This window comes from Pogona vitticeps, chromosome 15 (genome assembly GCF_051106095.1).
Source record: "Pogona vitticeps strain Pit_001003342236 chromosome 15, PviZW2.1, whole genome shotgun sequence".
NCBI lineage: Eukaryota > Metazoa > Chordata > Lepidosauria > Squamata > Agamidae > Pogona > Pogona vitticeps.
This window is the reverse complement of record NC_135797.1, coordinates 11763964-11789735: the sequence shown is the minus strand read 5'-3', so window position 1 is coordinate 11789735 and position 25772 is coordinate 11763964. Positions and strand designations below refer to the sequence as shown.

The following is a 25772-nucleotide window of genomic DNA, read 5'->3' as shown; positions in this document are numbered from 1 at the left end:
CCCTTCTCTTTCCGGAAGCGCTCACATCTGACGTGGCGCGCTCTCCGCCCGGGGGGCGGGGCCTTCGTGGGTGGCGAGGCCACGCCCCTTCCTGGTCCCCGGCGGAAGTCCGTCCGTCCGTCGCGGAGACGCAGCTGCGCATGCGCCCGAGCTGCTGCAGCCACGGACTGGGTGGGGGAGTGGGGTTGGGGGGGGTGCTAAGCTTGCTGAGGGTTCAGGCAGAAAAGGGGAAAGGAACGCGCCCCCCCCGTTGTTGGCGCTGCCATTTCTTTTCCAGAAGGCCCAGGGCAGAGACTTTTGGTCGTTAGGAACGAACGTTAGGTAGTTAGGAAGGAACGGCTGGGTAGGGAGTCGAACCAAAAGTAACGAGGCCGCTTCCCTCCTTCGCTTTTCCAGGCAGGGGAGGGAGGGCATGGAAGTTCTTTTTTTGGGGGGGGGAACAACAGGTGGGAAGGGCCAGAATGGCCAGGAACGTTTTTCTCGTTACTTTAAAAGGAACGTTGAGCAGTTCCCCCAGATTTCCCGTTTGTTCATGGAAAGGGGCAAAACAGGCAATAAGAGAGCGGGCAAGCCGCTGGAAGAAAGAAAAATCAATGCCCAGGTTTTCAGTTAAACTGAAACTATATTTCCCTTATTAAAAAAAAAAAACTTAATGCAAATACTTTGTAACGGCCGTTTGCCCTGAAAAGTGAATTATAACATTTTGGATGCATGAATACGTTTTCTTATTTGGGGGGGGGGTGCTCTCCCCAGCTTGTTTTGCAGGACGTGTTTGTGAGAATCAAGAGCAGGGTCCCCAACAGATCCTCAGGGAGGAGGATCAGAAAAGCTGCTTCTTTATGTGCAGGAATCGCTGAGAACTCCGGGACTCCAAAGGGGCAGAATTGCTATCTGATCATCAAAGTAATAATAATAATAATAATAATAATAATAATAATAATAATAATAATAATAATAATAATAATAATAATAATAATAATAATAATCATCATCATCATCCTTTATTGCCAATGCACAACATGGGTGCAGTGAAATTGAACGGGCCTCCATTGATGCAACCCCAACAAAGCACACACATCCCACGGCTGGTTCTTCTTACTGTGTTTTTCTATGGCCAGGGATTTCCAAGCTTCCCATTTCAAGATCTCTTTTCACTGGTTTTGAGTAGGATGTACCAGGATTTGGGAACGGCAGGAGGCCGTCGGGCGCTCCGCCGTAGGCAGCAAAATCTTTTCGAGCCCGTAATGAAGAAGAAAAGGAATTACGATGAGTTTCAGGCCAAAGAGGGGAATAAAAAAGAAAGAAAGCAAAATAAACTGTGCAGGTATTGTTTCAAAAGCTCCAGCGACATCGCTTAGAAAGAGAAAACAGCCACCCTGACTAGATTTGTCTCTACTCTATGCAGGGATGTTGGATGTTTCAAAATCCGAGGACCTATGAAAAACAACCTTTTTCCCCCCCAGGAAAAAAGGGAGGGGTGGGTGGGTTCCAATCATTTCCGTGTCACTGGGGAAAAACACACACACACAAAATCCCCATCGAGTTTCAGGTGCAACTGAAGACTTGACTTGAGTTCAGGCTGTCTTCAGACGGTTTGCAGGACCCACAGATAAATCAAGACAAGAAGGAGGAAAGGGTCTTGCTCGATAACATCTGTCTGAAGAAGCCAGCCTTTGGGGAACGACAGAGGGTCTCTGGTTCCACAAGGGGGCTCAAATTACGGGCCAAGAGATGAATCTCGTTTGACCATTTGCTGTGGCCTCCCGTTGCTGGGGGTCTGCAATTTGGTTCAACCTGGGAGTTGCTGAGATCATTAAACACTCCTACCTCTGCCATAGGGGACCATACACACAAATTTAGGATTCTATACATTCAAGTCAATGGGATGTTCTGCTCCCTGGACCGTGGCACCCCCTGCAATGGACATCCCCTCCTTAGATCGCTTCGGAAAAGGCCGTCCAGTTGCCACCGGACTGTCAAAAAAGCTGCCGATGCTGATTGAATGCCACAGAGCGCATCCGAGGACGCAGAACGATCTACTCTGAAAGGGGTCAAGTGTTTCTTCTGCAGACGCCCACTTTCCCCACGGCTAAGCTATAGGGCAGAGGAGGAAATAGAAGCCGAGGCACGTTATAAAAGTTAGGTTTATTGAGTTCCTTAGTGTAACAAGAGGGCAGGGCTCCACCCCACACCTCGCCACCCCAACGGTGTTTTAGGGCACCAGTGGATCATGATTTGGGCAGGCGGGCTAACCCATGTACTTGTGTTGCCCAGTCTTTCTGGCAGAGGGAGGAACGTGGGTGCAGGAAGGACCGGCGGTGCTCCGTCGTCTGGCCCACTGGGGGGGGGGGGTTCACATGGGAAAGGCCTTAGGTAAGTCCCACTCTCAGCTCTTCCAGAAGTGGGCATCGGCCTGTGCCAGCTGCAACAGCTGCTGCTCCAGGACTTCAGCATCTTCGGGGAAGCGGTCACGGAACGATCGGATCAGGCCTGCGGCGCTGCTTTCGTACTGCACGAGGACGACATCCTTGCCTGGAGGCAGAGAGAGGAGGCCACGTTAGCGGGGCGCCTTTTCGGCCGCACGGCGCCTTTTCCCGTTCTCGTCTTCGCACGGAGTTTAGCGGTCTGTACCGGAAACTGGCAACCGGTAGACATGTAGCTTTGTTTAGCCAGCATCTATAGGCCCCCTAAGAACTCCAAGTTTATCTCTCTTCCTCTGGATAACTCATAAAATCCATTCCCCCAATCTTCCTCCCCCTAATCTATCAGGAAGAACAACGAGTTGGCAGAACCACAATATTCATGAATGCAAGGATTAAAGACATAAACTCAGTGCGGGTTCCCAAAGAAGCAATCCAACTTCTTAACTGTTAGAGCGGTACAACGGAAACCATCACCCCCGGAGGCCGTGAACGCTCCCAACGCTTGGAGCCCTTCAAAATTGGACCACCATCTGTCGCATCAACTTTAATTTTGATGTCTACATTGAGCAGAGGATTGGACCCGGTTGGCCTTACAGGCCCCTTTCCCACTCATTTATTCTATGATTCTATTTTAATCTGTCTCAGCATGCTAACAGCTTTCCTCAGACTGGAAAAAAACTACTTGGATGAGAAGCGAAACCTTTCGACCTAACAAGAAATAAGTCCCATGGTCGTGATTGAACTTCCAGATCACCTCGCCCGGAGGACTGAGAATCTTCACAGAGGCAAAAAGCATGATTCTCCTTTACAACGAAGGAATCCTCACATGCTTTGTGTTTTGGGTCAAAAGCTTCTTAAAAAAAAGAAAAGTTGATTTCTGGCTACCTACGGTTGCCACAACAGGCGCTGAAGCAGCTTGTGGTTGGTCCAGGAGGTGGGAAAATGGCCTTCACGCCCTCCAAGGTTGCAATAAATGATGGTCAACCATCATTTATTGCAACCTTCAGCCAGCAGTTCTTAAGACTTTGGTCCTTCAGATGCTTTGGACTTCAGCACTCAGAAGACCCAACCGGCATGGCCAACGTTCAAGGACTGAGAGGTTTAAGTTCAAAACAGTTGGAGGACCAACGGCCGAGACTCACTGGCCAACAATTGCTCTCCAGGTGACCAGATAAACAGTGCTTTGGCAGGAGAGGTTGCTGGATGGGGTCATGACTGAAAAGGGGTCATGATCGAAAAAGATTGGGAACTGCTGCCTTAAGGTTTGTCTGTATTGATTGCCCTGCTTGCATTTTAATACACCTCCTGGCAGATTTCTAAGAAAAAGTCTCTGCATAAATGTGCCAAATTCAAATATCCTCTTGCATCATTTTTAAAGCAAGACCTGACCATTTAAATTTAAAACAAAGCGTCTGATCAAATCCCTCCCCCCACAAAAAATCTGGTATTTTAAAATGTACAGTGGTGCCTCGGTAGACGATGATAATCCATCCCAATGATATAGCTGTTTAGCGAAATCATTGTCTAGCGAAAAGCATCTCCCCATTGTAATGCATTGCGTTCCAATGGGGAAGAATCGTTGTCTAGCGAAGATTGGCCGTAGGAAAGCCTCTTTGCAAACCACCGATCAGCTGTTTAAATCGTTGTCTTGCGAAGCTTAGGTCCCGAAAACACCCGTTTTGCGAGCGCAGAGGGAGCTGTCAAAATCGTCGTCTAGCAAAAATCGGTTTGGGAAGCAGGGACCAAACATTGTCCAGTGAAATTCCCCCATAGGAATCACTGTTTTGTGAATCACTATAGCGATTGCAAAAAGCCAATGTCTAGCGAAAAAACTGTCATGTGGGGTAACTGTCTAGCGAGGCACCACTTTAAGCTTTTAGTCTACCATGCTAAAAAAGGAATGTTTTCCTAGTGGCTCAGTCGGGAAAACAGCAGATGGGAAATAAGTCATCCCAGAATCCTTACCTTCCAGCCGGGTATTGGCTTGCACAAAGAGCTTCCGGGCTTCCTTCCGCAGCAGGACTGTGTGCCGCAGAGTGAGAAACCGTTCAGGTTCTTCATCCGTCACGGCGGAGTAGGCCTCGTAGAGCGCGCGCCCGCCCACCACATCGGCTGTGGATTTCAGGACCTTTGATAGAGACGAAGCCCTCCTGAGTTGGGGGCCGAGCTGCAGCTCTCACCCAATAACCCCTTCTTTGTTGATTTATACCGGTGGGTTCCCAATCTAGGGTGACCCAGACTTTCTCGGACTGCGACACCTAGAACCCCCCCCTTCACATAGGGGGCATAGTTTCTCTCCGAAGAATAAAGACGATGGAGACCTGATCTTTCTCTCTCCCCGATTGCACAGCTCCTCACCTGCAGTTTACGGAGGAAACGCTCCAGAGCGGGCTTCCCGACGGTGCAAATCTTGCTGCGGTCTAAGGTGATCACCGCGTCGGGCTTGCCGTCGGCCCCGGTCGTGCGACGCAAGGACACGAGTCCTTGGCCGGCCTCCAGGAGCACCCTTAGGATGACGAAGCGGGCTTGCATGTGGGCCTGGAAGCAAAGGGAGGAAAATATGAAATTAGGGCGAGGAAAGGGGCCCGAAGCAGAGTCCTAGAAACCTTGCCCTCAAACGAACAGAGGCCGTCCTGCGGGATCCGATGCAACATTTAATCTGCAATGGCCACTTTGCACAGGGTCCCAATGCAATGCTTTTTCAACCCAGTATCCACCACGCCTCGGGCCTTCAGCACCCATCTGGTCTTCCCTATAGGGCCAAAGGCTCAACGTGATTGTGATTCCACAATATCAGGAGGGCCAGAGGGTCATCGCCTGTTTTCTAGAGAGACTGAGAAGGACAGTCAAGATCGGGGGAATTTATTTATTAGCTCTCTTTCCGAACGGCCTTTCCTCCAAAGAGCTCAAAGTGGCCGACATTGGAACTGCCCGCTCCCTCATTTTCTTGGCACAACTGGAACCCTGCGAGGTAGGTCCGGCTAAGAGAGATGACTGGCCCGAGATCGCCCAGCGAGTTTCGTGACGCAGCAGGAAGTAAATACTAGGTTTTCTCAGAGTTACAATCTAATCCTCTTAAACCACTAGGCTAAACTCTCTCTCTCAGTTGTAGTCGTCCAAAGGGCACCCAGTGGCCCATTGCTGGATTAATGAAAATCAATGCCCAACTCCTTCCTCACAGGGTGAACTGGGGGATTCATTCTGGCGCCAACTTTAGTCCTCAAATTCCACCATCGTTTGAACCCTAGGCCAGGTAAAACCTAGAAAGTGTGTGCCTGGGTAAGTTTCGAACTGTAGGTTTCCACTAATTTACTTATTTTGGGATAAAATATTGTTGGCTGTGTACTTTAAGGCTTGCACACCAGCCTGACCAGGTAAGACACCCAAAAAACTAAAAATAGCCATCATAACCCTGTTCTTCTTTAGACACTCAGACCCATGTTCCCCCAAGGGATCACACTTGGATAAAATATAAAATAAGATATTAAAAAGTTGAAAAACATAAGATATTCAAAAGAGTTACAAACTGTACAGTCGTGCCCCGCTTAACGATTATCCCGCATTACGACAAATCTGCTTTACAACGATGTTTTTGCGATCGCAATTGCGATCGCAAAACGATGGTCTAAATGGGGGAATTTCACTTAGCGATGATCAGTTCCCTGCTTCGGGAACCGATTTTTGCTTTACGATGGATCAAAAACAGCTGATCACCGGGTTTTCAAAATGGCCACCGGGGGCTTAAACTGGCTCCCCGCTGTGCTTAGGGACGGATTCCTCGCTATACAGGCACTGAAAATGGCCACGGTATGAAGGATCTTCGCTGGACGGTGAGTTTTTAGCCCATTGGAACATATTGAACGGTTTTCAATGCATTTCAATGGGTTTTTTTATTTTCGCTTTATGATGTTTTCGCTTAACAGTGATTTTCCTGGAACGGATTATCGTCATTAGGCGAGGCACCACTGTACTGTTAAAAGGCCACGCTGCTAAGGTTTAGACAAGCGACAGGAACGACCTTCTCCGTTCTTTTAAGGAGCCCCCCTCCACTCCCGAAGCATCGGGCCCCCGTTCCACCACTTGCAACCCTACCTGGCGCCACGTTCCAGATTCCGGTGTGTAGAATTCGAGCGCCAGCAGGCCGGCCCGCACCATGTTCAGCCAGTTGATGTAAATCACGTCCTCGGCATCTTCGCCCTCCAATCCGAAGATGCTGGCAGGAAGAGAAGGATGAAGCAGGATTAACGAAGCGAAAGGAGGAAAGCCAGGGGTGATGTCGTGGATCGGATGACAGACTAGGACTCAAAGAGAACCGGGTTCAAATCCGTGCCTGGCCGTGGAAACTCACCCGGGGGAGAGCTGGTGATGGAAAACTCCTTGAAGATCTCACTTACCTTGAAAACCTAACTAGAGTCACTATTTTGGACTTGATGGCACATAAAATTCAGTGAAAAAGATGGGAGGAATCAGAGCAGATACGCTACTTACTACGAGCTTTGGGGGAGCTGATCTGCCTCCCTTCCGAGTTGCATTTTTTCCATCCACAGAATGGGGAGGATGGTCTTCTTACCCAACTCAACAAGTTTTATTGAAGACTCTTTCCAAGCGGGTAGAGCTCTTTATACCTTTGAACGGGTTTTTGTGTCTTTTTTTTTCCCCACCCAAAAGAAACATGTCAACCCAGGAATAAGAGACTTTTACTTGTTTACTTGACTGACGGCAAAAGCAGAGTCTGGGAAAGGGTAAACTGACTCCAAAAGCTGCAGAGGAAGAGTCCGAGCCGGCCCCACCATTAGGTAGGTGGTTCGGTGGCCACCCGAGAGGGCAGATTTGGGTTGTCATAAACAGGCAGCGAGTGTTCGACTGTTAACTTTATTTATTTATTATTTATTATTATAGGACTTGTGTTGCTAGATTGGCCCCTACACTGGGTATCTTTAAAAGCCAAGGAAAAACATGGATGTTTATTCAGGTCTTCCCTCCAGTCAATACTTGATTCTCTCTTCTCATTTCTCTTTAATTTATTTTTACTCTATTTTCTTGGTTTCCACATTTTAATTTGTAAATTTATGTAACTATGTGATTTTATTAATTGTTTGTATTATATTGGAAGCCGCTCAGAGTGGTCGCATAGACCAGATGGGCGGGATACAAATCAAATCAAATCAAATCAAATCAAATCAAATCAAATCAATCAATCAATCAATCAATAATCAATCAGTCAATCATTCAATCAATCAATCAAATAGATTTGAGCTGATGTTCTTATAGGATTTTCTCTCCCATCAGCCAAGATGACTTGGCTATTATTCTGAAATCTCTCTCTCTCTCTAACAAAAACATAAAGAAATATAATCACAACACAAATGTACAGTGTAACCTGCCACCATCGTGAATATAAATGTTTATGTGTGTGCGTGTGTGTGTGTGTGTATATATACACACACACATATATGCTCATCAGTATGTTTATATCTTAATTTATATCATGCCCCCCAATTCTGAAATCTATTATAAATTTATTTATTATTTATTTATTTATTTATTTCATTTATATCCCACCCATCTGGTATATTTATACCACTCTGACACTTATAGAGACCCTAATAGAGCTTGATATTTAAGGAGTGTTTTCAGCAGTTACAAACCCCCAGTGTGCATCCACACCTGGGTGGAAATTCGAATCCAGGGCTCCTGGGTCTCAGTCGATAGTAAGATACTTGGATAGTAAGATATTTGGATACACAGGGTATCCACATATCTTACTGCAATACCTGAAATAAACTCGTCTTGCATTCCTTACACTTGTATATTTTGCTACGGATGAAAAATAATTTCAAGGGCTTTGAACGTTTAAACGTGAGGATATATTTCGCCACACCAGAAACTTGTTGGGAGTGAACAAAATGAGAGTGGAAGAGGGATTTAGAGGAATGCAAAAACAAACAAACCCACAAGGTTTTTTTTCATCAACATTACCTGTTAAAACCTATTTCTTCCCATGTCCTATTTTCTCTCTAATGCGGAAAATTCTTTTAAAGTTCCTTGCCCGAACAATCCAACTTGTTCCTGAAGATCGTGTGTACCTCTCAATGACCCATCGGGAACCAAAGCCAGCTAACTGGCCAGAGGAGAAGCCGAGGAAAGCTATTACTACGAGGATAAATCAATACCTCTTATCCCTTAAGGCAGCTCGGCTTCTGACGATGTAGTAACCGCAAGGTGTCTTCTCGCCCTCCGATACTCACCTTAAAACCTCTTTGTTCAGGCACAGATAAAGCCCCACACACTCGGCCCGACATTCCTCGTAACTTGACGCGACGCTTGAAAATTTGCTGTCCCACGTCTCCCCCCCTCGGTACCAACTCCGAATCTGTGGGGACAGGAAAAAAAGTCAGAGGGATAATATATTTTTCTTCCTAATTGACATATTACTCTGAGACAGGTTTGCTGTGGGTCGAACACGACCCATAGCAAACCTCTCTCAGTGTCATCTCTGTTACTGCATTGGGTCATCATCACAACATCTCTCTACTAATCTCTCCCTGTGTGGATTAGTGGTACTTTATTAAGGCCCAGCCGATCTCTGATGTTAATCATCCGTTAAATCCCCCGTCTGCCTCTTCCGTGTGAACCCTTCAATCATCCCTTCAAAGATGCATGGTGGTACATTATGTTTGTCATAGTGAATTATGTGTCCAAAATATAAGATCTTGCGTTTCTTAATCATTAACTCGGGCCTCTTATTATTTTATATGTCTGTGATTTTTATCATGATTTTATTTGATAATATTTGTATTTGAAACAACTGTGACGGCTTTTAGCTAATACAATAAACTTGAACTTAATCATTAACTCCTCTATCTTTTTGTTATCCTTTCCAAATAAGGCCCCCTTTATTCTTTATCAGTCCATGGGATGTTAAAATATTCTTCTGCACCTTTACGTTTCGAAAGCATAGATTCCACCTCTGTCATCCAAACCTCACATCTTTTAGTCTCAAATTATTTGTTACACAGCAAATTCACAAAAGCTATCTCAGCTCTTTACTTTATTTCTATACTTCAGCCTATGTGATGGTTAACTAAGGGCCCCACATTTTTGTACAGTGGTGCCTCGCTTGACGATGATAATCCGTTCCGTTCAAATTGCATTATTTATTTATTTATTTGATTTTTATCCCGCCTATCTGGATCAGGGAACCGATCATCGTGAAGCGAATTTTCCCCATAGGAACATTGTTTTGTGATCACAATAGCGAGTGCAAAAAAACCATCGTAAAGCGGATTCGTCGTTTAACGAGGTAATCATTAAGCGAGGCACCACTGTACTGGGTCTATAATTAATATGAGAGATGGTGAAATGATTTTTACACTTCTATGTATTGTGAAATAAATTTAGCTGTTCTAAGTAGAGAAGTCGTTTCCCTTTTTCTTTTTCTGCAAATGAGAAGGATCCTGCAAAGCTATATGAGACCGGCTGATTATGGCCTGAAGTTCCATGTATTGAAACTGATCCACTCAAGTCATAATCTATGAAAAGCTTTGTCTCTTTTTTTTAAAAAAAAGATTAAAAACAAATTGCAATGTCTGGCATGCTTCTAGCTGGACTGCATTCCAGTAGCAGCAATAACAATAACCAACCCCAGCCTCAAATCCCCCCCAAAAACAAAGTGATTTGGGCTTTTCCTTCTTAATGAATTTCTTCTTATTTTGGAAAGTAAGAGAAAAGCCAGAAAAAGTGGGGGGGAACCGTGAAAAAGGTATAGGTGAAAGATGTAAACGTCTGGCAAGGCTCCAAAATTCTGTGAAGGACAGCGACCGCTTATAGAATAAAAGCCTTTATTTGCCAAGATCTCCAGGACTATATCGAGTTTTGCACTGAGAAATTGAGTCTCTGCTTGAATTATACAACTTCAGCAGCACGGACAAATAATCTGTTCTAGTACTATGGTAGTGCCAAGAGAGAAAAAGAGCTACAGCCGACAAAGGAACAAACTTATTTGCCCCAAGGTTTTTAAACCTCCCTTCCCAAATCCTCACTAGTTCTCCCGTCTCCGGGTTGATCACTGCCTCCTGGTCAAAGTTGAAGGCACCGGAATCATCCTGCCGAGGAAGAGAAAGAAACAGAAAGGATATTGAAAGCAACCGCAATTAACAGTGGTACTGAACTGTTCTCACAGTGTAGGGCAGAGAGAGTCTGGTACCTAACATTTACTTTCGAATAGGTTTTCGTCAGTTACAGTCCACAGTCAACAAAAGTGCATGCTGTTAAGCATTCATTGTTCTTGAGAATGTCACACAATGAATAGCATTGTTTTAAAGGCAGCCTCGTCCTCTCTGGGGGAAGGTGGCTAATTGAGTCAAGAGATTTCTGCCTTGACTTTCAAGGCACACTTACTAAATAGTTCACGAAAGTGCAACACATGCACACCTACGTATATGTGGCCACGGACACAAAGCTCAAGCCCCTCCTTTTTTAAAAACCTCCTCCCAGGGCTGAGGATGGGTCAAAGCTTGGAAAAGTTACTATTTTGGAAGACGGCTCCCCATATTTCCCCCAGCCAGCACCGAGGGGGTACCTATTTATCTACTCACATTTACATGCTTTTGAACTGCTAGGTTGGCAGGAGTAAAATACCTACATGAGTTAAAAACACATCTCAATGAACTCAATATTAGCCAAGGTTTCTTAGGCCATCATCATCAAAGATTCTCAGAAGAAATTTTGAGAATTTTCTTTTTAGACAATCTAATACAGTAAGAGTAAAAAGGTAAAGGTTCCGGCCAGTGCAACTAGACATGGAACGCCGTGACCTTCCCACCGAGGTGGTACCTATTTATCTACTCGCATTTTTACATGCTTTCGAACAGCTAGGTTGGCAGGAGAAAAATGGTTATAGCCCTCACTATATCATGATCCCAGGGTGGATTGTATACGAAATGATTTATAAACATTCAGACCTTAAAACTGTCCCTACATTAAAACCAAACCAGACGCGTCCTACCTAAACTGGGCTGCTAGAACAGACTGAATCGCCATACATGGTATGCTCTGAACATGCTCAGCCACGCGATTTCTAGACAGACACAGATGCCTATTTATAACTCAATTTAAACCTATTTGACTTTGCACGAAAAGAGGATATGGAACCTCTTTGAGTTCGAGGACCAGTCCAGTTTTACAAAATTTCCCAGGAGGGAAGCAGGCTGGGCTAAAGGCAAAACGATGGGGCTGAAAAACGCCACCTTTTAGCGGAAAGTAATTAAGCCTTAAGGATCGCAGGCTTTTACAACGAGGGTGGGGGAAGCCAATACAAAATCTGGAAAACCACCCATGATTTGTGTCATGGAGGAGAGTTTGTGGCTTTCAGGGGCGGCCCACGGGGTCGGATGGGGACCCCAATCCTGCAGCGCCAGAATCCCGTTTCAAGTCCTGCATTAAATGAGATGGTTGTTGTTGTTGTTGTTTAGTCGTTAAGTCGTGTCCAACTCTTCATGACCCCAAACGAGATGGTAAACAAGGGAAAAACACACACATTTTGTAAATGGTGCAATCTTTAAGCCGCACTCCGAGGTAGATTCTTCAGTTTTGACATGTTCTTTCCCCTTAATCAAAATACGTAAAGGGACAAAATCCGAAGCTGTTCCGCTCACCTGCACGAAGAGCTTCCCGCTGCCGTGGCCCAAAAGTTCGTGGAGACCAACCTGCACCTCGAAAGAGGGTCCTTTCCACTTGATGTAGGGATCCTGCAACAGTGACCCCCCAATGAAATTCGGTTCCTTCTCTGACAAGAAATCCTTTTGTACCCAAGACCGGATTCCAAAAAAAGTCTCCTTTTGTGCAAGTTCAGACTTCTTTTCTCCAAAGAGCTTAGACCTACCTCCGCATAGCAACGTTCCTATGGGGTCCCCCCCCCCCCGCATAGCAACGTTTCCAGATAGTGACGTTTTTCCTGGAATGGATTAACGTCGCTATGCGGGGCACCACTGTATTTTGTGTTAAAATGGAAAGAGTCCTTCAGCCTCACTCTTAAAATATATATATTGCAGGAAGAAACACCCTTTTTTCATGTAACTGGAGATCGCGAAATCCCACACTTCTTAAATGATTTGTTTCCCTGCTGGTTCCGTAACTTACGTTTTTTAACATCTGGGACTATGAACAAGAAGTCCCAAAATATGCATGGCTCACTGCAAGTCAAAGCCCACAACAGACAAGAGCCTGTACCTTGTCCTCCTCAGCAAGGAAGGTCAGCTTTTCTTTCTGCGTGGAATAGGCCACCGCCAGGACGTTCCCCAGCGAAACGTTCTTGAAGCCATCTGTCTGGCGGATGTCGTCGTCTGGGGGAAAAAAAGAGAGAGAGAAAAGTCATCCAGATCTAACAGAAATGATCTGGAAGGGACAGGAAGAAAATTGGGTGTTCTTGGGATGGATTGCATGATCATTCCCATTATCCCCAGCTAGGATCACCCGTAGGGCAAGCCTGATGGGAGATGGACTTCTCGAGAGGTGGAGGGCACCAAGTTGAGGAAGACTGGGCTAAAAAAGCCACTGGAACTCCACGCTTCGCCCCTGATCACCCTCTCCAAGCAGAATCCAGGAACAGCACAGAATTCCCCCCCACCCCAAGCCTTCAAGGCAAACCAGCTATTTGAAGCCAGAATGCAGTTTGGCCGTAGGTGAGCACATCAGGAGGCGGGTCCAAGGGCAGGTGGAGGTTTCCCTTGATTCTGATTGGCCAGAGTGGTGCAGGATCGGCTTAATAAGCCTTGGTCCACGGTTTCGGATAGCACAGCTCAAGGGGAAGAAGCCTTCCCCTGGGCCCCTCTGACCCACCAGCCTTGGGAGCAGAAACACTGGGGGCAGTGGTTTGGGAAGAAAGGAAGGAATTAGGGGTGCACCGGTGCGAAAGGCTGCCCTGGATGCTGGAAACCTCAGCCACGGATGGGACCCAAACTGATTCCCATTCTGGCTGATACTCCTCCCCGCTCCACCCCTTCTTTCTTGCATCCCACGAAAGCTATAACTACCGTATTTTTCCATGGATAAGACGCCCCCCATGTATAAGACACCCTGCCCCCCACTTTCTAATCCAAAATTCAGAAATCTAAGTGGGGCTTCTTAGCAAGTGCAGGGGGGAAAGGGATCAAAGCGCTTCCCCCTCCAGTTGTTTTTGTTCTCTCCCTGCTTCGCAAACCAATTTTTGCTAGATGACGATTTTGACAGCTCCCTCCGTGCTTGCAAAATGGGTGTTTTCGGGACCTAAGCTTCACAAGACAGCTATTTAAACAGCCGATCGGCGGTTCGCAAAGTGGCTTTCCTATGGCTGATCTTCGCTAGACAACAACGATTCTTCCCCATTGGAACATATTAAACAGGTTTCAATGCATTCCAATGGGGAAACACTTTTCGCTAGACAATGATTTCGCTAAACAGCGATTTCAGTGGAATGGATTGTCATCGTCTAGCGAGGCACCACTGTACTGATAAAGAAAATAAGATCTCCACTACAGCTGGAAGGGGGACATAAATGCTGGAGGGTTTATACCCACTCCCCGGTGCCAGCGATGTCTCTTGCCATCCTCACCACCCACGCCAAGCCTAAAGCGACAGGCGGGAGGCACAGGACCGGCCGGTTTGGGAAGGGGCCCTTTGGCTTTGCCACCACGTTTTGAGGCCTTACAGTTGGGGATGTTGATGCCGGCCGGAATCCCACTGCCGGCAAAAGTCAGCACATCGAGGGAGGTGAAGTCAGGCTTCAGGAAAGTGTCCTTCTCGAAGGCGCGAGGCCACGGCAGCTCCTCCAGCAGGTGCTCGGCCGCCGCCACCAGGCGGGCGAAGTTCGCACTCATGGCCTTGTTGACGACAGCCACAAACCCTGGAACGGCAGACCCCGGTGTCCTGGGTCAGGAAAGCGAGCAGCCTTCCCCAGCTCTGAGGTCTCTCCCTTCCCTCTTAGGCCCCCTCTCCCTCTTTTCCCACTAAGGGATGGGGGGGATCAGACCCCCAGCCTCCTTCCCGGTCGAGGCGAAACGGTACCTTCGAACTCTCCCCGGGAACCGTAGGGGTCTCGGTAGCTCTCGATGAAGCCGATGTAACTGAGAATAGAAAAAAGCAAACAAAATAAAATGTAAAACAAAACTTATTTAACTTGGCTGGGCTCTGAAAGGGCGGGAGAAGCAGCTGGACACACATTAATTAATTAATTAATTAATTAGATTTTTTACCCCGCTGGAGTCGGCCAGTCGGGTCTCATTTGGTGGCATCTCCTTCCCCAAAGGAGAAGGGAGGAGGAGGGGAAAGCAAGCGGACAGCCCAGAAAGGAGAACCGGAGCAATGAAAGTCTGAGCATCCCCAGGTCCAAAGTAAGCACATTCCCCATCAATTGGGCAATGAACCAACAGCCACCAAGAGGCTGCTTTTTTTCCCTCCTCCTCTCCCTCGCTGCTCTCCTTGTGTCTCACGCCTTTTGAGCTGAAAGCCGAAAGGGGCAACGAATCACCAGCTTTTTTTTCTAAAGCTCTCCCACGAGTCCTTTCCGAGGCGAAGAGCAGAGTTTAAAACATGCTTGAAATTTTAAAAATAATAATAATATGTTCTCCAGCCACACCCTCCCAGCCTTTAAGAGAAGCCGCCAAGCCTTTATGATGCCGATGTCCTCCCCCTAGTCCCCCGCCTCCAGCAACGCCAGTCCTAGGGAGTGTGTTAGCTCATTCATTCATTCATTCACATGTCGTGGGCAGTGGGAATTCTTGGCCCGCTCCATGCCCATCTTGACCAGACCTCCAGACACTCCCCCCGCCCCCAAAAAAACCTTTTAAAATGTCCAGTCATGTTCTCAGGCAAGCAAGTTTTTGCTGTATTAAAATAAATAAATAAAAATTAAAGGTTAATTTAAAAACCCTGGAAATACATTCTGGTCACTTCCACTTTTTTCTCTCTCCACTTTTTGCTTTTTCAGTTTAAAAAAACTGGGTACATTCTTCTGGGACCCTAGGGTGGAAAATGATGGGGGAAGCCCTTGACCTCTCCCCGATTACAGTGGTGCCTTGCATTACGACGTTAATTCGTTCCAGCGAAATCGCTGTAGAACGAAAACGTCGTAAAGCGAAATTTAAAAGCCCATAGAAACGCATTAAAACCTGTTTAATGCGTTCCGATGGGCTGGAAACTCACCGTCCAGTGAAGATCCTCCATACGGCGGCCATTTTCACTGCCTGTGCAGCGAGGAATCCGTCCCAGAAAACAGCGGGGGCCATTTTGTTTACCCAGCACCCATTTTGAAACCGCTAATCAGCTGGCCGAAAATCATCGTTTTGTGAAGAATCGGTTCCCGAAGCAGGGAACCGATCATCGCAAAGCGAAATTCTCCCATAGGAAACATTGTAAAGCGATCGCAAAAGCTATCACAAAAAGTTCATCGTAATGCGGTTTCGTCGTTAAACGGAGCGATGTAGACCAAGGAAGGAAGCTGCCTGAAGCCTACCTCTCCACAATGGGCCCTTTATCCCGAATCCAGCAACGGGAGCCCTCTTTGTGGGCGGCGATGGAGCCCTGTGTAAAACTGGTGATGTAGTGGGTCAACATTTCTGCCTGGGTGGCGTTGGCGGCATGAGGCTGACAGGGGAAAGATGAGCGGGACTCAGATCAGTAATGCAAACAAACACAAGTACTGAGAATCAAGACGAGAGAGCTACACATAGCCTGAATAGGAGACAAACCTAAGTTGTTATGTGCCGTGACGACGTCTCTGACTTATGAATGAATTACCGTATTTTCCTACGCATAAGACTCCCCCCCCCACTTTATTAATCCAAAATTAAGAAAAATAAGTGGGGCTTAGCAAGTGTAGGGGGAAAGGGATCAAAGCATAAATCTGCTTTCCTGGGTAGCGGATCTGAACCCCCTGTAGGTGGACCAAGAGAGAGAGAGGCAGGCGCTTCTTCGTCGACCAAGACAAGAGGGGTCAATGCAACACTCTGGACCGGAATCTTAGTTTGGGGGCCTTGGACCTGGTCTGGGGAGTGGGGAAAGGAGGCCGTTTTGGGGCAGCTACGGATGCTCCCCACGACCCCCGCCCTCACCTGGGCTTTCTGGAGGTTCTCCACAACCTTCTGCAGCAGCGGGGCATAATCGCCAAAGGTCACGTTAAACACGCAGCCCCCAAACTGGAAGCATTTCATCTTGGCGGTCATGTCATCGTCCAGCTGGGCATCTGGGCAGAAGAAGAGAAGCAGATGTTAAGAACCGCCAGGCCTGTGTGTCTGTGATAAAAGGGAACATATGGCCCTCCACCTTTTAAATTAGGCCCTGATACAATTTTTTTTGTTTGGTGCAGCCCTGAGCGTCTGTTGTTCTTTTATGCACTGAGGAAGAAGCGCTGAGGCGTTATCGAGAAACTGCATGGTTGTGGACGAGGGAATCTTACCACAGCCGGGAAAGGGCTCTTACCGTCTGAAACCACGGACGCCAGGCGAACCTCGTAGGTGACCTTCCCATCCACCTGGGTCTTGAAAAGCCTCGTGTTATAAGCGCTGATGTTCTGCAAAAAAGATTTAAGAAAAGAGTTGGCTTGAAAGGCAGTCCAGGATGAGAACCCCAGGCCTTCCAGAGAGTGAAGACCGCCAGGATAGTTTGCTCTGACGGACGACAGCTCTCCAAGGGTCTCTGGTTGGGAAAAGGTCCTTCCCACCCATTGATCCTTCTTCCTGGAGAAAGGGAAGGATGGCACCTGAGCCATTCTGGACAGAGAGTAGGTGCTCCGCCCCTGAGCTAAGGGCCTTCCCATAAAAACAAGGTCCCAGTCCTCATGGGTCTGAAGAAAGGTCTTAGGGCAAAGACGCCTCCTATCAAGTCTGATCCTTCTACCCTCTGGTTTCGTCTCGACAGACCGAGGTGAGCAACCGGCTGCCGTCTAGACGTTAGTGACCTGCATTATGGACCTAGACATTCTTATACAGTGGTGCCCCGCTTGACGATTACCTCGCTCTATGACGAATCTGCTTTACGATGGGGTTTTTCCGATTGCTTTTCCGATCGCAAAACGATGTTTCAGAGGGCGATTTTCCAAAGAGACCTAAGCAAATTTCCCAGTCTCCTTGTCTGAACTGCAGAGGCTATTAAACGCTCTGATCAACAACCCCTTCGGTGCCTTTCATCTCAGCTGCCACGTCCCTCCTCCCCGTCTTAAAAAAACAAACAGGTAGGTTTGTGCGGTACCTGAGAATCCAGAAAATCCTGGGCTAGCTTCGCATCTTCCATGGTACAGTTGAGAGAGAAGTACGTGGAAATACCCTGCAGGGAAAAGAGACAAGAGAGAAGTCTCATAGGACGCCCCCCAGCAGACCGAGGGACGGGCTGGATTTCTGGCCCAAATATAGCAATACCACCAGAGCCTTTGGCTTTTCCTCCAACGACAGGGACCCTCTGGTTGAGGGGCTCCCCGTCTGGACGGTGAGGTCTTTTGCTGTGACTTTTGCGTGGGAAGGTCTGGCTTGCAGCTCACGAAACAACGGCAAAGGGGATTAAAAAGGGAGTCCTCTCTCTCTCTCTCCCTGAAAAAAGGGTTGCCCTAAGCCAGAAATGACTTGACAACATGTGATGATTATATACACCTTTTAAAATTGCATTTTGTGTATTTTAACCACATCATATGCTTTATGAAATGATTTCACGTTTTTAAACTGCATTTTGTATATTTTAGCCACATAATATGTTTTATGAATGGGTTGTACATTTTTAAACTGCATTCTGTCTATTTTCAACCATAAATATGTTTTATGAGCTGGTCACGCGGACGTAATAAATAAATTCAAATTCATACGTTCTTAGAACTAAGCTGTGGTTTGTATGGCGGGTGGGAACAGATCCGGATGGGTAACCATTATTCCTGCTACCCCTGTCCCTTCTGGCTTTTATAATCCAGCAACACCCCGCCATAAAATCCCTTCCAAAATGGGAATTCGGCCCTGGTCTCGAAACATTTCCTTTCTTCGGCCCTGGCCCGAGTGCGAGGTTCTGGAGGAACCCTGGGAATGGGCTACGACTGCCAAAGTACCTCGTCACTGAGCCCCAAATGCTTCTGCCTGGGCTCTAAGGAGAACATGGGGTTCCCACAACGGTCCCATAGCGCTTCCATCTGTTCTGGGTGCTCCTTGAATGCCTGGCTTGCCCACACCAGCTTTTTCAGCTTCTCCTAGAAGGAAGGAAGGAAGGAAGATTTATTTATTTATTTATTTATTTATTTATTTATTTATTTATTTATTTATTTATTTATTTATTTATTTATTTATTTATTCATTCATTCATTCATTCATTCATTTATTTATTTATTTATTGCATTTATACCACGCCTATCTAGTCGAACGACCACTCTAGGCGGCTTATGAATGGGTCGCTGTAATCCCAGCAGAGGCTCCACCCACACTTCAGACTTTCAGCCAATGAGGTAAAAGGAACGTTCCCCATTGGTTAAAAGGGAAATGGCTCCTCCCACTCCCTCCCAAACCATAGCCTTTCTTCCGAAGCTCACCTGGGGAAGGTTGGGGACAAATTTGGTGTCACCAAAGGACTTATAATTGCCCATGTTGGCGTAGAGGGCGGCAGCGTAAACCAGCAAAGCCTACGAAGAACAAATCTTAGTTAACGTGTGCATATCATGGCTGCAACACACACATACACACATATGGTACATTTATATGACATGACAAATAAACCAAGGTTTGCTTTTTGGTTTCTTGGTCTGGCTTGTTGGGAAGAACCCAACGGAAGGCAGGGGTTGGCTCTCTTTCAGACAAAATGATAAATCAAGAACAGCACAACGCCAGTGCAGATGCTTGCCTTCCTGTGTCAAGTGGACACACCCGGTCGTGAGCTGAGAAATAGAAACAACTTCTGGTTGTTGTGGGTTTTTTGGGCTCTTTGGCCGTGTTCTGAAGGTTGTTCTTCCTAACGTTTCGCCTGTCTTGGTGGCTGGCCCCTTCAAAGGACAGGAGTCAGAACTCTGTCTGTGCTCTGGGGCAGTCTGTGGGAGTTCTGTCCTCTGAAGGGGCCGGCCACTGTGACAGGTGAAACGTCAGGAAGAACAGCCTTCAGAACACGGCCAAAGAGCCCAGAAAACCCACAACAACCATCAGATCCGGGCCATGAAAGCCTTTGAGAATACATAGAATCAACTTCCTTTCTGGAAGAGCGCCTCTAAATACCCAACCCTGCAATATTTTGAAGCTGGGACCTGGCCAGGTGACCTTCGAATCCGGCCAAAAACCCCAAATCCGATCCCGTAAGCTTACACATCGCCTGGCCTTGAGCTGCAGTCTGATCGGTTCCTTAGAGCAGGCTCAAAAATGCAGTGTGCAGCCTCTTTATCTGCTCCCTGCCATGGTGTCTCCTTTGAAGGGGACCCCCGTCCTCACCAGACCCACGTTTTCATCCTCGGACAGTTCTTAGCACTAGAAGGCTGTAAGGAAACGTTCGCCTTTCCTCTGTGTTAGTGCCGTAGTCCCTAACCACTGGCCATGCTGGCTACGGGCTCTAGGAACTGAAATGAAAGCACCCAAAGGGCCAAAGGATAAGTTACACGTGTCTCTCTTATGTTTAGTCAAAATACAGGCCTCTGAAAGGTCCACAAATGGTATCCAGTCCTGCCTTCCAAATCAAGAGCACTCAAAATCTGGTAAAAGTGAAAAACAGGCAACTTTTTCTTTTGGGCTACCTCTCCCAGTATCCCAAGGTCAATGGGACATGTAGTCCAAAGCACCAACCATTCTCATCTTTGGCAAGAGGAGAAGCGCAAAGGAGCGCCCCAATTCCAACCACCGACCCACCACCTCCTTCTCGGTTCCGATACCTGATACTCTTCCTCTGAGAGACCGAGGGAGCGGGCCAACTCCCCGAGCTCAGCGGGATCCTGAGTCCGGAAGAGCCGCGACAGGAGGACATAGATGGCTGGAGATTCTGGGGAGGTCTGGAGCAGGACCACCAGCCCGCCGTACCAGCAGGCCCGGGAGAGATAGTGGGCATACAGCCTCTCTTCTGGGGATAAGAGCCGGAAGGCTTCGTTGCAGTCCAGCGTCGCGATTCCAATATCGTTGGGCAGAATGTACTGGGAATCCACCATCATGCCAACCTGGGGAAAGAGTGAGACGGGGGGAAGGAAGGTTAATGTGACAACAAACACTACTGGGCAAGGAAGTCATGAATTTCAGCAATTCTGAAGCTTTCGAACCTTAGGTCCCATCAAACTTCTTATCGACCACCTGGGTCCCACCTTGATGGTAAACCCCAAAGTTTTTCAGAACATTTGACACAGCAGATGCTTCCTCATTGAATGCCGGTCCTCCTTCCGAGGTCCAGACCCGTCACTAGACCGCGGTCTCTTTCCAAAATCCAAAGAACTAGGGGCGTGACATGACCTCCCTGCTAAATGCGGCATTCAGTAAAGAGGCTGTGTCCCCACAATGTTCTGCAGGCAGACCGTGGCATCTAGTTCTTTGGAGTTGGCACTGGAGACAGTGAGGCAACCATTTCAAGGAGCCGATTCGGGGTGGTCATGGCAGAAAGCCTCATGGGCCAGAATCCTAGCGGTGAATTATTTATACAGTATATTGATTAGATTTATATATACTGCCCATCTAGAACGTGTCTACTACAGGTGGATGGCATACAACATAAAAATAAACTCAGGTAAATTAGAAGTGCAGTAGTGAATAATAAGTTAATAAAATCCCTGCGGTTAAAGCCGCTGCACTGACACCAGGTTACCAACCAGTAGGATTCTGGATCCGCTGTCCGTTTCTTCTTATTTTACTGCCAGGAACAAGGGGAGCGAAGCACTATTGGGATTTCTCGGCCTCGTGTGCCAAAAAAAAATAATGCACCCCCTTCTGTGCCCTTTGCCCCTCAACCCGAGAAGGGAGTTTTTGCTTTTTCCTTGCTTGTTTCAGATCTTGCCCAGTTTGCTCCAGCACTGAAATCCAGCCAACGGCAAATCGCAAATGTGGAATCCCAGACACACAATCCACGCACCCCATTGTGGACACACAGTCCCTGCACAACAGGGAGTCTGCCCAGCGGTGCCAATGATCGGAGGCTACCCATCCTTGGCTCACACCTGTCTCACCTGCCGTTCTTGCTCAGCTGCATCCAGCTTCCTGCCACGCCCCCTTCCTTTCCCCCATTCATAACTTCAGGCAGGCAGACACGCCTCCTGCCGCCTGCCCAACCAATCTCAGGCTCTCTTGGGCAAGACGGACACTTGGCATTGCTAGGAGACCAAGGCCCACCTCTGCATCCTTTCCCTGCAGGAGTGGCTAGCCCTAACTTTGCTTCCTTTTCCAGCATCCTCCTGCCCCTCCTCTTTCCGATTCTCCGCTTTTAAATCACATGGTCTTCTCAAAAATCCGGTGCTTCTTCACCTCCTGAAGCTATGGGAGGTTCTCCAGCGGGAGGGCTCCTAGTTCTGGCCACCAAAAGACATTATGCAGTTATTGTATAACATTGGGTTTTTTTTTTTACTGCTTCACCAGATTTATTTTTCTGCCAAGAAAAAAAAAGGAGGGGGGGACCCTAAAAGAAAGACACAGAAGTGGATGAAATCTAACCCCCCCCTGTAAAAATCTCACGGATAAAGCCACAAAATTCCATTCCACCAAAACACACACACACAAACACACACACAAAACCCCCATCTTTTCCTGCAAGCACCCTTTTTTTGGGGGAAAAATGGATGAATAGACAGTGGACAGACCTCCTGCTGACCTTAGTCCTCATTCCATAAGCAAGCATGGTGAGAGTTTACCCACAAATGGCCTGAATTCAGAATTATTATGCCCCCCCCCAATAATGCTATAAATCTTGTTCCTTAGCATAGGTCACACTAGAGTAAGCCCATGTGAATCAACAGAACTTACAGAGGAGTCAACTCACCCATTCCACAGGTCTCTCCTTGTGTGACTTGCTACATTAGGCAAATAATATTTCAGCCACTACTGCTTAAAAGCAGGGATACAAAACTAGGAGCTCTTTTGGACTCCATCTCCCATCTGCCCCAGCCAGTTAGGCCAGAGAGGCTGGAGCGATAGGAGTCGTTCTCCCAGGGGCATCTGGAGCATTTAAACCCTTGTCTCCAGCAGCAACACTGCAGCCAGTCTCCCAACGCAATATGAGGCTTCAGGAGCCTCTGACCGGATCTACGTGAAGTGCAATCTTCAAGCATGCAGGCGGATTGGGGGCCCCTGAAACATTATTGACCTGCACTGAAAATCACCACAAAACTAGCCTCCTGGATCAGGATTTTTTAAAAAAGAAAAATAAGTTGTGCCATCTACTAGTGACCGCAAAATTCTTTGTGGGGTAACAGGTTTACCAAATCACTACAAACTGAAACATGAAGCAGAATTCAGAATTCTTCAGGTTCCAATGGCATAGAATTTGGGGGAAATCGGCTTAAATTTCTAGGACAACAGATGAACTCCTGCAGCAGCCCAATAATACTCCATTTTATTGTTGCCTCCTCTCAAGCACTTATACCTTTCCCTCAACCCTCCACCGTACAACTTTTAGAACTCAGAAGAACTGGATGAGTGCTTTGTGCGCCAGTTCTTCTGTGACTTCTTTGCACGATTCCTTGGCTTTTCAGACCAGAAAGAGGCTACTTTTAAGCAGGGAAGTCTTTACCAATGAAACAGATGCCGGTTTTCACTTCCTCATGGTTCTCCTTTATTTCACCCCTCCCAGTAACACACCAATTATGGAGGGGAGTAGGCATCCAACTTTTTAAAGCTGGGCACCCCCATGTATTTTTTAAGGCTAATCTTTGTTAAGTGGTAGGAAGGAGAGAAGAAGGATTTCTTAAGGTTTTTTTTTCTTTCTTTCCAGAATTAAAGAACCATTCTTAGACATAAAGCCTTCTGTACGACTCATGGGAGAGAAGGAAGGAAGGGGGCAGCCACTTGCAACAGCCCCGGCTTGGAGGCAGCAGGAAGATGCAACAGAAACTGCTGCTCTGAGATGGCAAGATTTTTCCGGTCCATCTAGCCCAGCTTTATGAAGATGGACTAGCTATCAGAACTTCAAATACAGATGCTTGCCAGCCAGGCCATGATCCCGAGATCCTCTGCAATATAAGGGAGGGGCTCACCACCCCTGAGGCTAAAAATAAAGCAAGACTCCACTCCTGATGGATCTGAAGGGTTGGTCCAAACAGAGAGGTGTGGAGCTGCTTTATACCAAAAGTCACACCCTCAGCCCATCTAGCTCAGCATTGCCTGCACCAAACGTGGGCAACCTCTTCCAGAGCACTGAGTTTTCATTTTAGAGGAACAGGGGAAGGGTGCCTTCCGGGAGTCGGGGGGGGGGGGGGGAGAGGAAGTCAATGAATAAGAAAAGAAAAGGCCTGCATCTCTGATCTTAAAAGCTCTTTAAGGTCAGTAGAACAATCCCTCGGGAGAGCATTTTAGAATTGGGGGAATCCGACCAGCAACGCTGTCAAGAGGATGTCCAAGAAGGCTGGAACAAGAAGGGGTGATGTCTCTTATTCCTTCTTTATTTTATTCTCACTCTATTTTATTGTAACTGTATCAAATGATTATGTAATGTTCTTGTTTTTTATTGTTTTATCCTGTACTGGAAGCCGCCTAGAGTGGTTGAGTAGACCAGATAGGCAGGGTATAAAACCAAATAAATAAATAAATAAATAAAAATTAATGTCTGATGAAGTGGCATTGTACACGAAAACTGACATTAAAATAGAAATGGTTAGTCTTTAAGGTGTCCCATGTTCTTGTCTCTTTTTATATTTTAATTTTAATTTTTTTGGGGGGGGGTACTGTATTGGATTGTCTCGTTTCTTTGGATTTTGCCCCGATCCGGTTGAACACAAGGGTCAAGCTCGTGGTCGATGTGAAACTCTTGAGGGATTCCACCCTGGGGGGGGGGGAAAGGGGGTCCGGTGTCAAGAGGTCGCGTGTCAAGCAAAACAGCTCTGCCCCAAGGGAGTGGGGCACAAGGGGGGACCCCCACATTCAGGCCCCCCACACACCTGCTCTGCATTGAGGTTGCTGGGAGTGAATCTCCTGGGGGGGGAGAAAATGGGGTGCAAGGTGGGGGCCTTTCTCATCATCAACCCCCCCAAAAAAGCTCCCTTATCTCCACTTGTGAAGGGGGGGTAGCAGAGAAGGGGGTCCTGCCATCACCCTGAGCTCTAGGAACGGGGAGAAAGGGGGAAAAATTCCCCGGGGGAAGTGGGGCTCCGCTGCACCTGCTAGCACGCGGTCCGCCCCTGAAATTCGTCCCCCCCTCTCTCATCCTTGCCCGCCTTACCTGGACGCTCTCCGTTCCGCCAAGCAGACAACTTCCTGCCACGCCCCCTCCCTCCATTCAACGCTTCAAAGGGAGCGGGACACGCCTCCCTTGGCTCGGCCAGCCAATCGCGGAGGCCGCTTGAAGAGCTCCCTCTTCGCTGAAGACCCGCCCCTTGCTTTTGATTGGTCGGGTGCTTTCTTTTATTCCTTTTGCGGGGCAGCCTGCCCTGTTGGAAAGCCACCCCCCCCAGTTTGCCCCGAAAGCTCGACCGGTTGAACCTACCCTGAGACTGACTTCCGAGTCAATAGGCACCGGGAAGAGGGTTGGCACTGATCTTCTTGCAGGGAGAGGCAAACTAATGCTGTCGTCACCAGACTGTTTTGGACTCCACCTCCCATGTGCCCCAGCTAGCTTGTGGACCCATGCTCCCCTTGGCTGCATTTTTGTTATTTAGAGGGCACTTTTTCCCCTTTGTTCCAGCAAAGCAAGGCCTTGTTTGCAGCGGCCCTCAGCCCCAAGGGCAAAATTGATGTGCCGGCTCGGGTCCTGAGTTCGAGAACTGCTGGTGATGAGCGAGGGGCTTCATCCACATCTTTAAGAACCTCCTTCCTTGCCCCAAATATAGCTGGCAACCAATTGCTGAAGGCCCCTGGCAGGAAAGGGCCGACCTCCTTTGGGAAGACCCTCAAGAAGATCATAATAGCTGCTAGTCCTCAAGACAGTTCTGACTCCTTAGACAGGACATCTCGTACGGCCTCCTCCTGAGCAGCTGCGCTGTATGGCTAGATCCGAGCACTGTCCAAGCAAAGGAAATTCATTCCACACATTGACCGGGGAGGCCAAGCGGTTCCTACGAAATTATTCCATACAAGAGACCAAAAGCGGCCCAAGGATGAAAAGCAGAGGACAGCCGTCCTAAGGAACTAAGAGAAAGTTACTTAGTTTTCCTTCCGGGAAAACTCTTTGTCACTAAGATTCAATGTATTTCAAATGTATCTTGTGTTGTTTGTGTATATATATATATATATATATTTACCAAACTGC

At 47.5% G+C, this 25772-nt stretch overlaps 1 protein-coding gene across 3 annotated transcripts; it reads right to left on the bottom strand.

The window, feature by feature from the left end:
- Nucleotides 1-2126: 2126 nt before the first annotated feature.
- Nucleotides 2127-24778, bottom strand: DPP3 (dipeptidyl peptidase 3). 3 transcript variants are annotated; one of them, XM_020777353.3, is made up of 18 exons: nt 24747-24778; nt 20275-20553; nt 18958-19047; nt 18484-18621; nt 17646-17720; nt 16878-16968; nt 16511-16641; nt 15913-16043; nt 14466-14524; nt 14110-14304; nt 12654-12766; nt 12080-12172; nt 10466-10528; nt 8672-8796; nt 6516-6636; nt 4782-4961; nt 4389-4551; nt 2127-2532 (listed from the first exon to the last, which is right to left on the bottom strand). In XM_020777353.3, exons 2-18 carry the CDS (start codon nt 20545-20547, stop codon nt 2387-2389), a joined length of 2187 nt encoding a protein of 728 aa, XP_020633012.3. In that variant the 5' UTR covers nt 20548-20553; nt 24747-24778; the 3' UTR covers nt 2127-2386. The 3 variants fall into 3 exon arrangements, with proteins under 3 accessions (XP_020633012.3, XP_078238215.1, XP_078238216.1); XM_078382089.1 differs by lacking the exon at nt 24747-24778 and adding an exon at nt 21547-23377; XM_078382090.1 differs by lacking the exon at nt 24747-24778 and adding an exon at nt 21193-21557.
- Between the last annotated feature and the right edge of the window lie 994 nt (nt 24779-25772).

What these genes read in the sequence shown, in the direction of transcription:
- DPP3 (XM_020777353.3), bottom strand. Translation starts at nt 20,547, where the DNA reads ATGATGGTGGATTCCCAGTACATTCTGCCCAACGATATTGGAATCGCG. An exon ending in TCTCAGAGGAAGAGTATCAG is followed by an intron (nt 19,048 to 20,274) that starts GTATCGGAACCG and finishes TGTTCTTCGTAG; the next exon opens with GCTTTGCTGGTTTACGCTGC. An exon ending in TTCCCGGGGAGAGTTCGAAG is followed by an intron (nt 14,305 to 14,465) that starts GTACCGTTTCGC and finishes CTGCCGTTCCAG; the next exon opens with GGTTTGTGGCTGTCGTCAAC.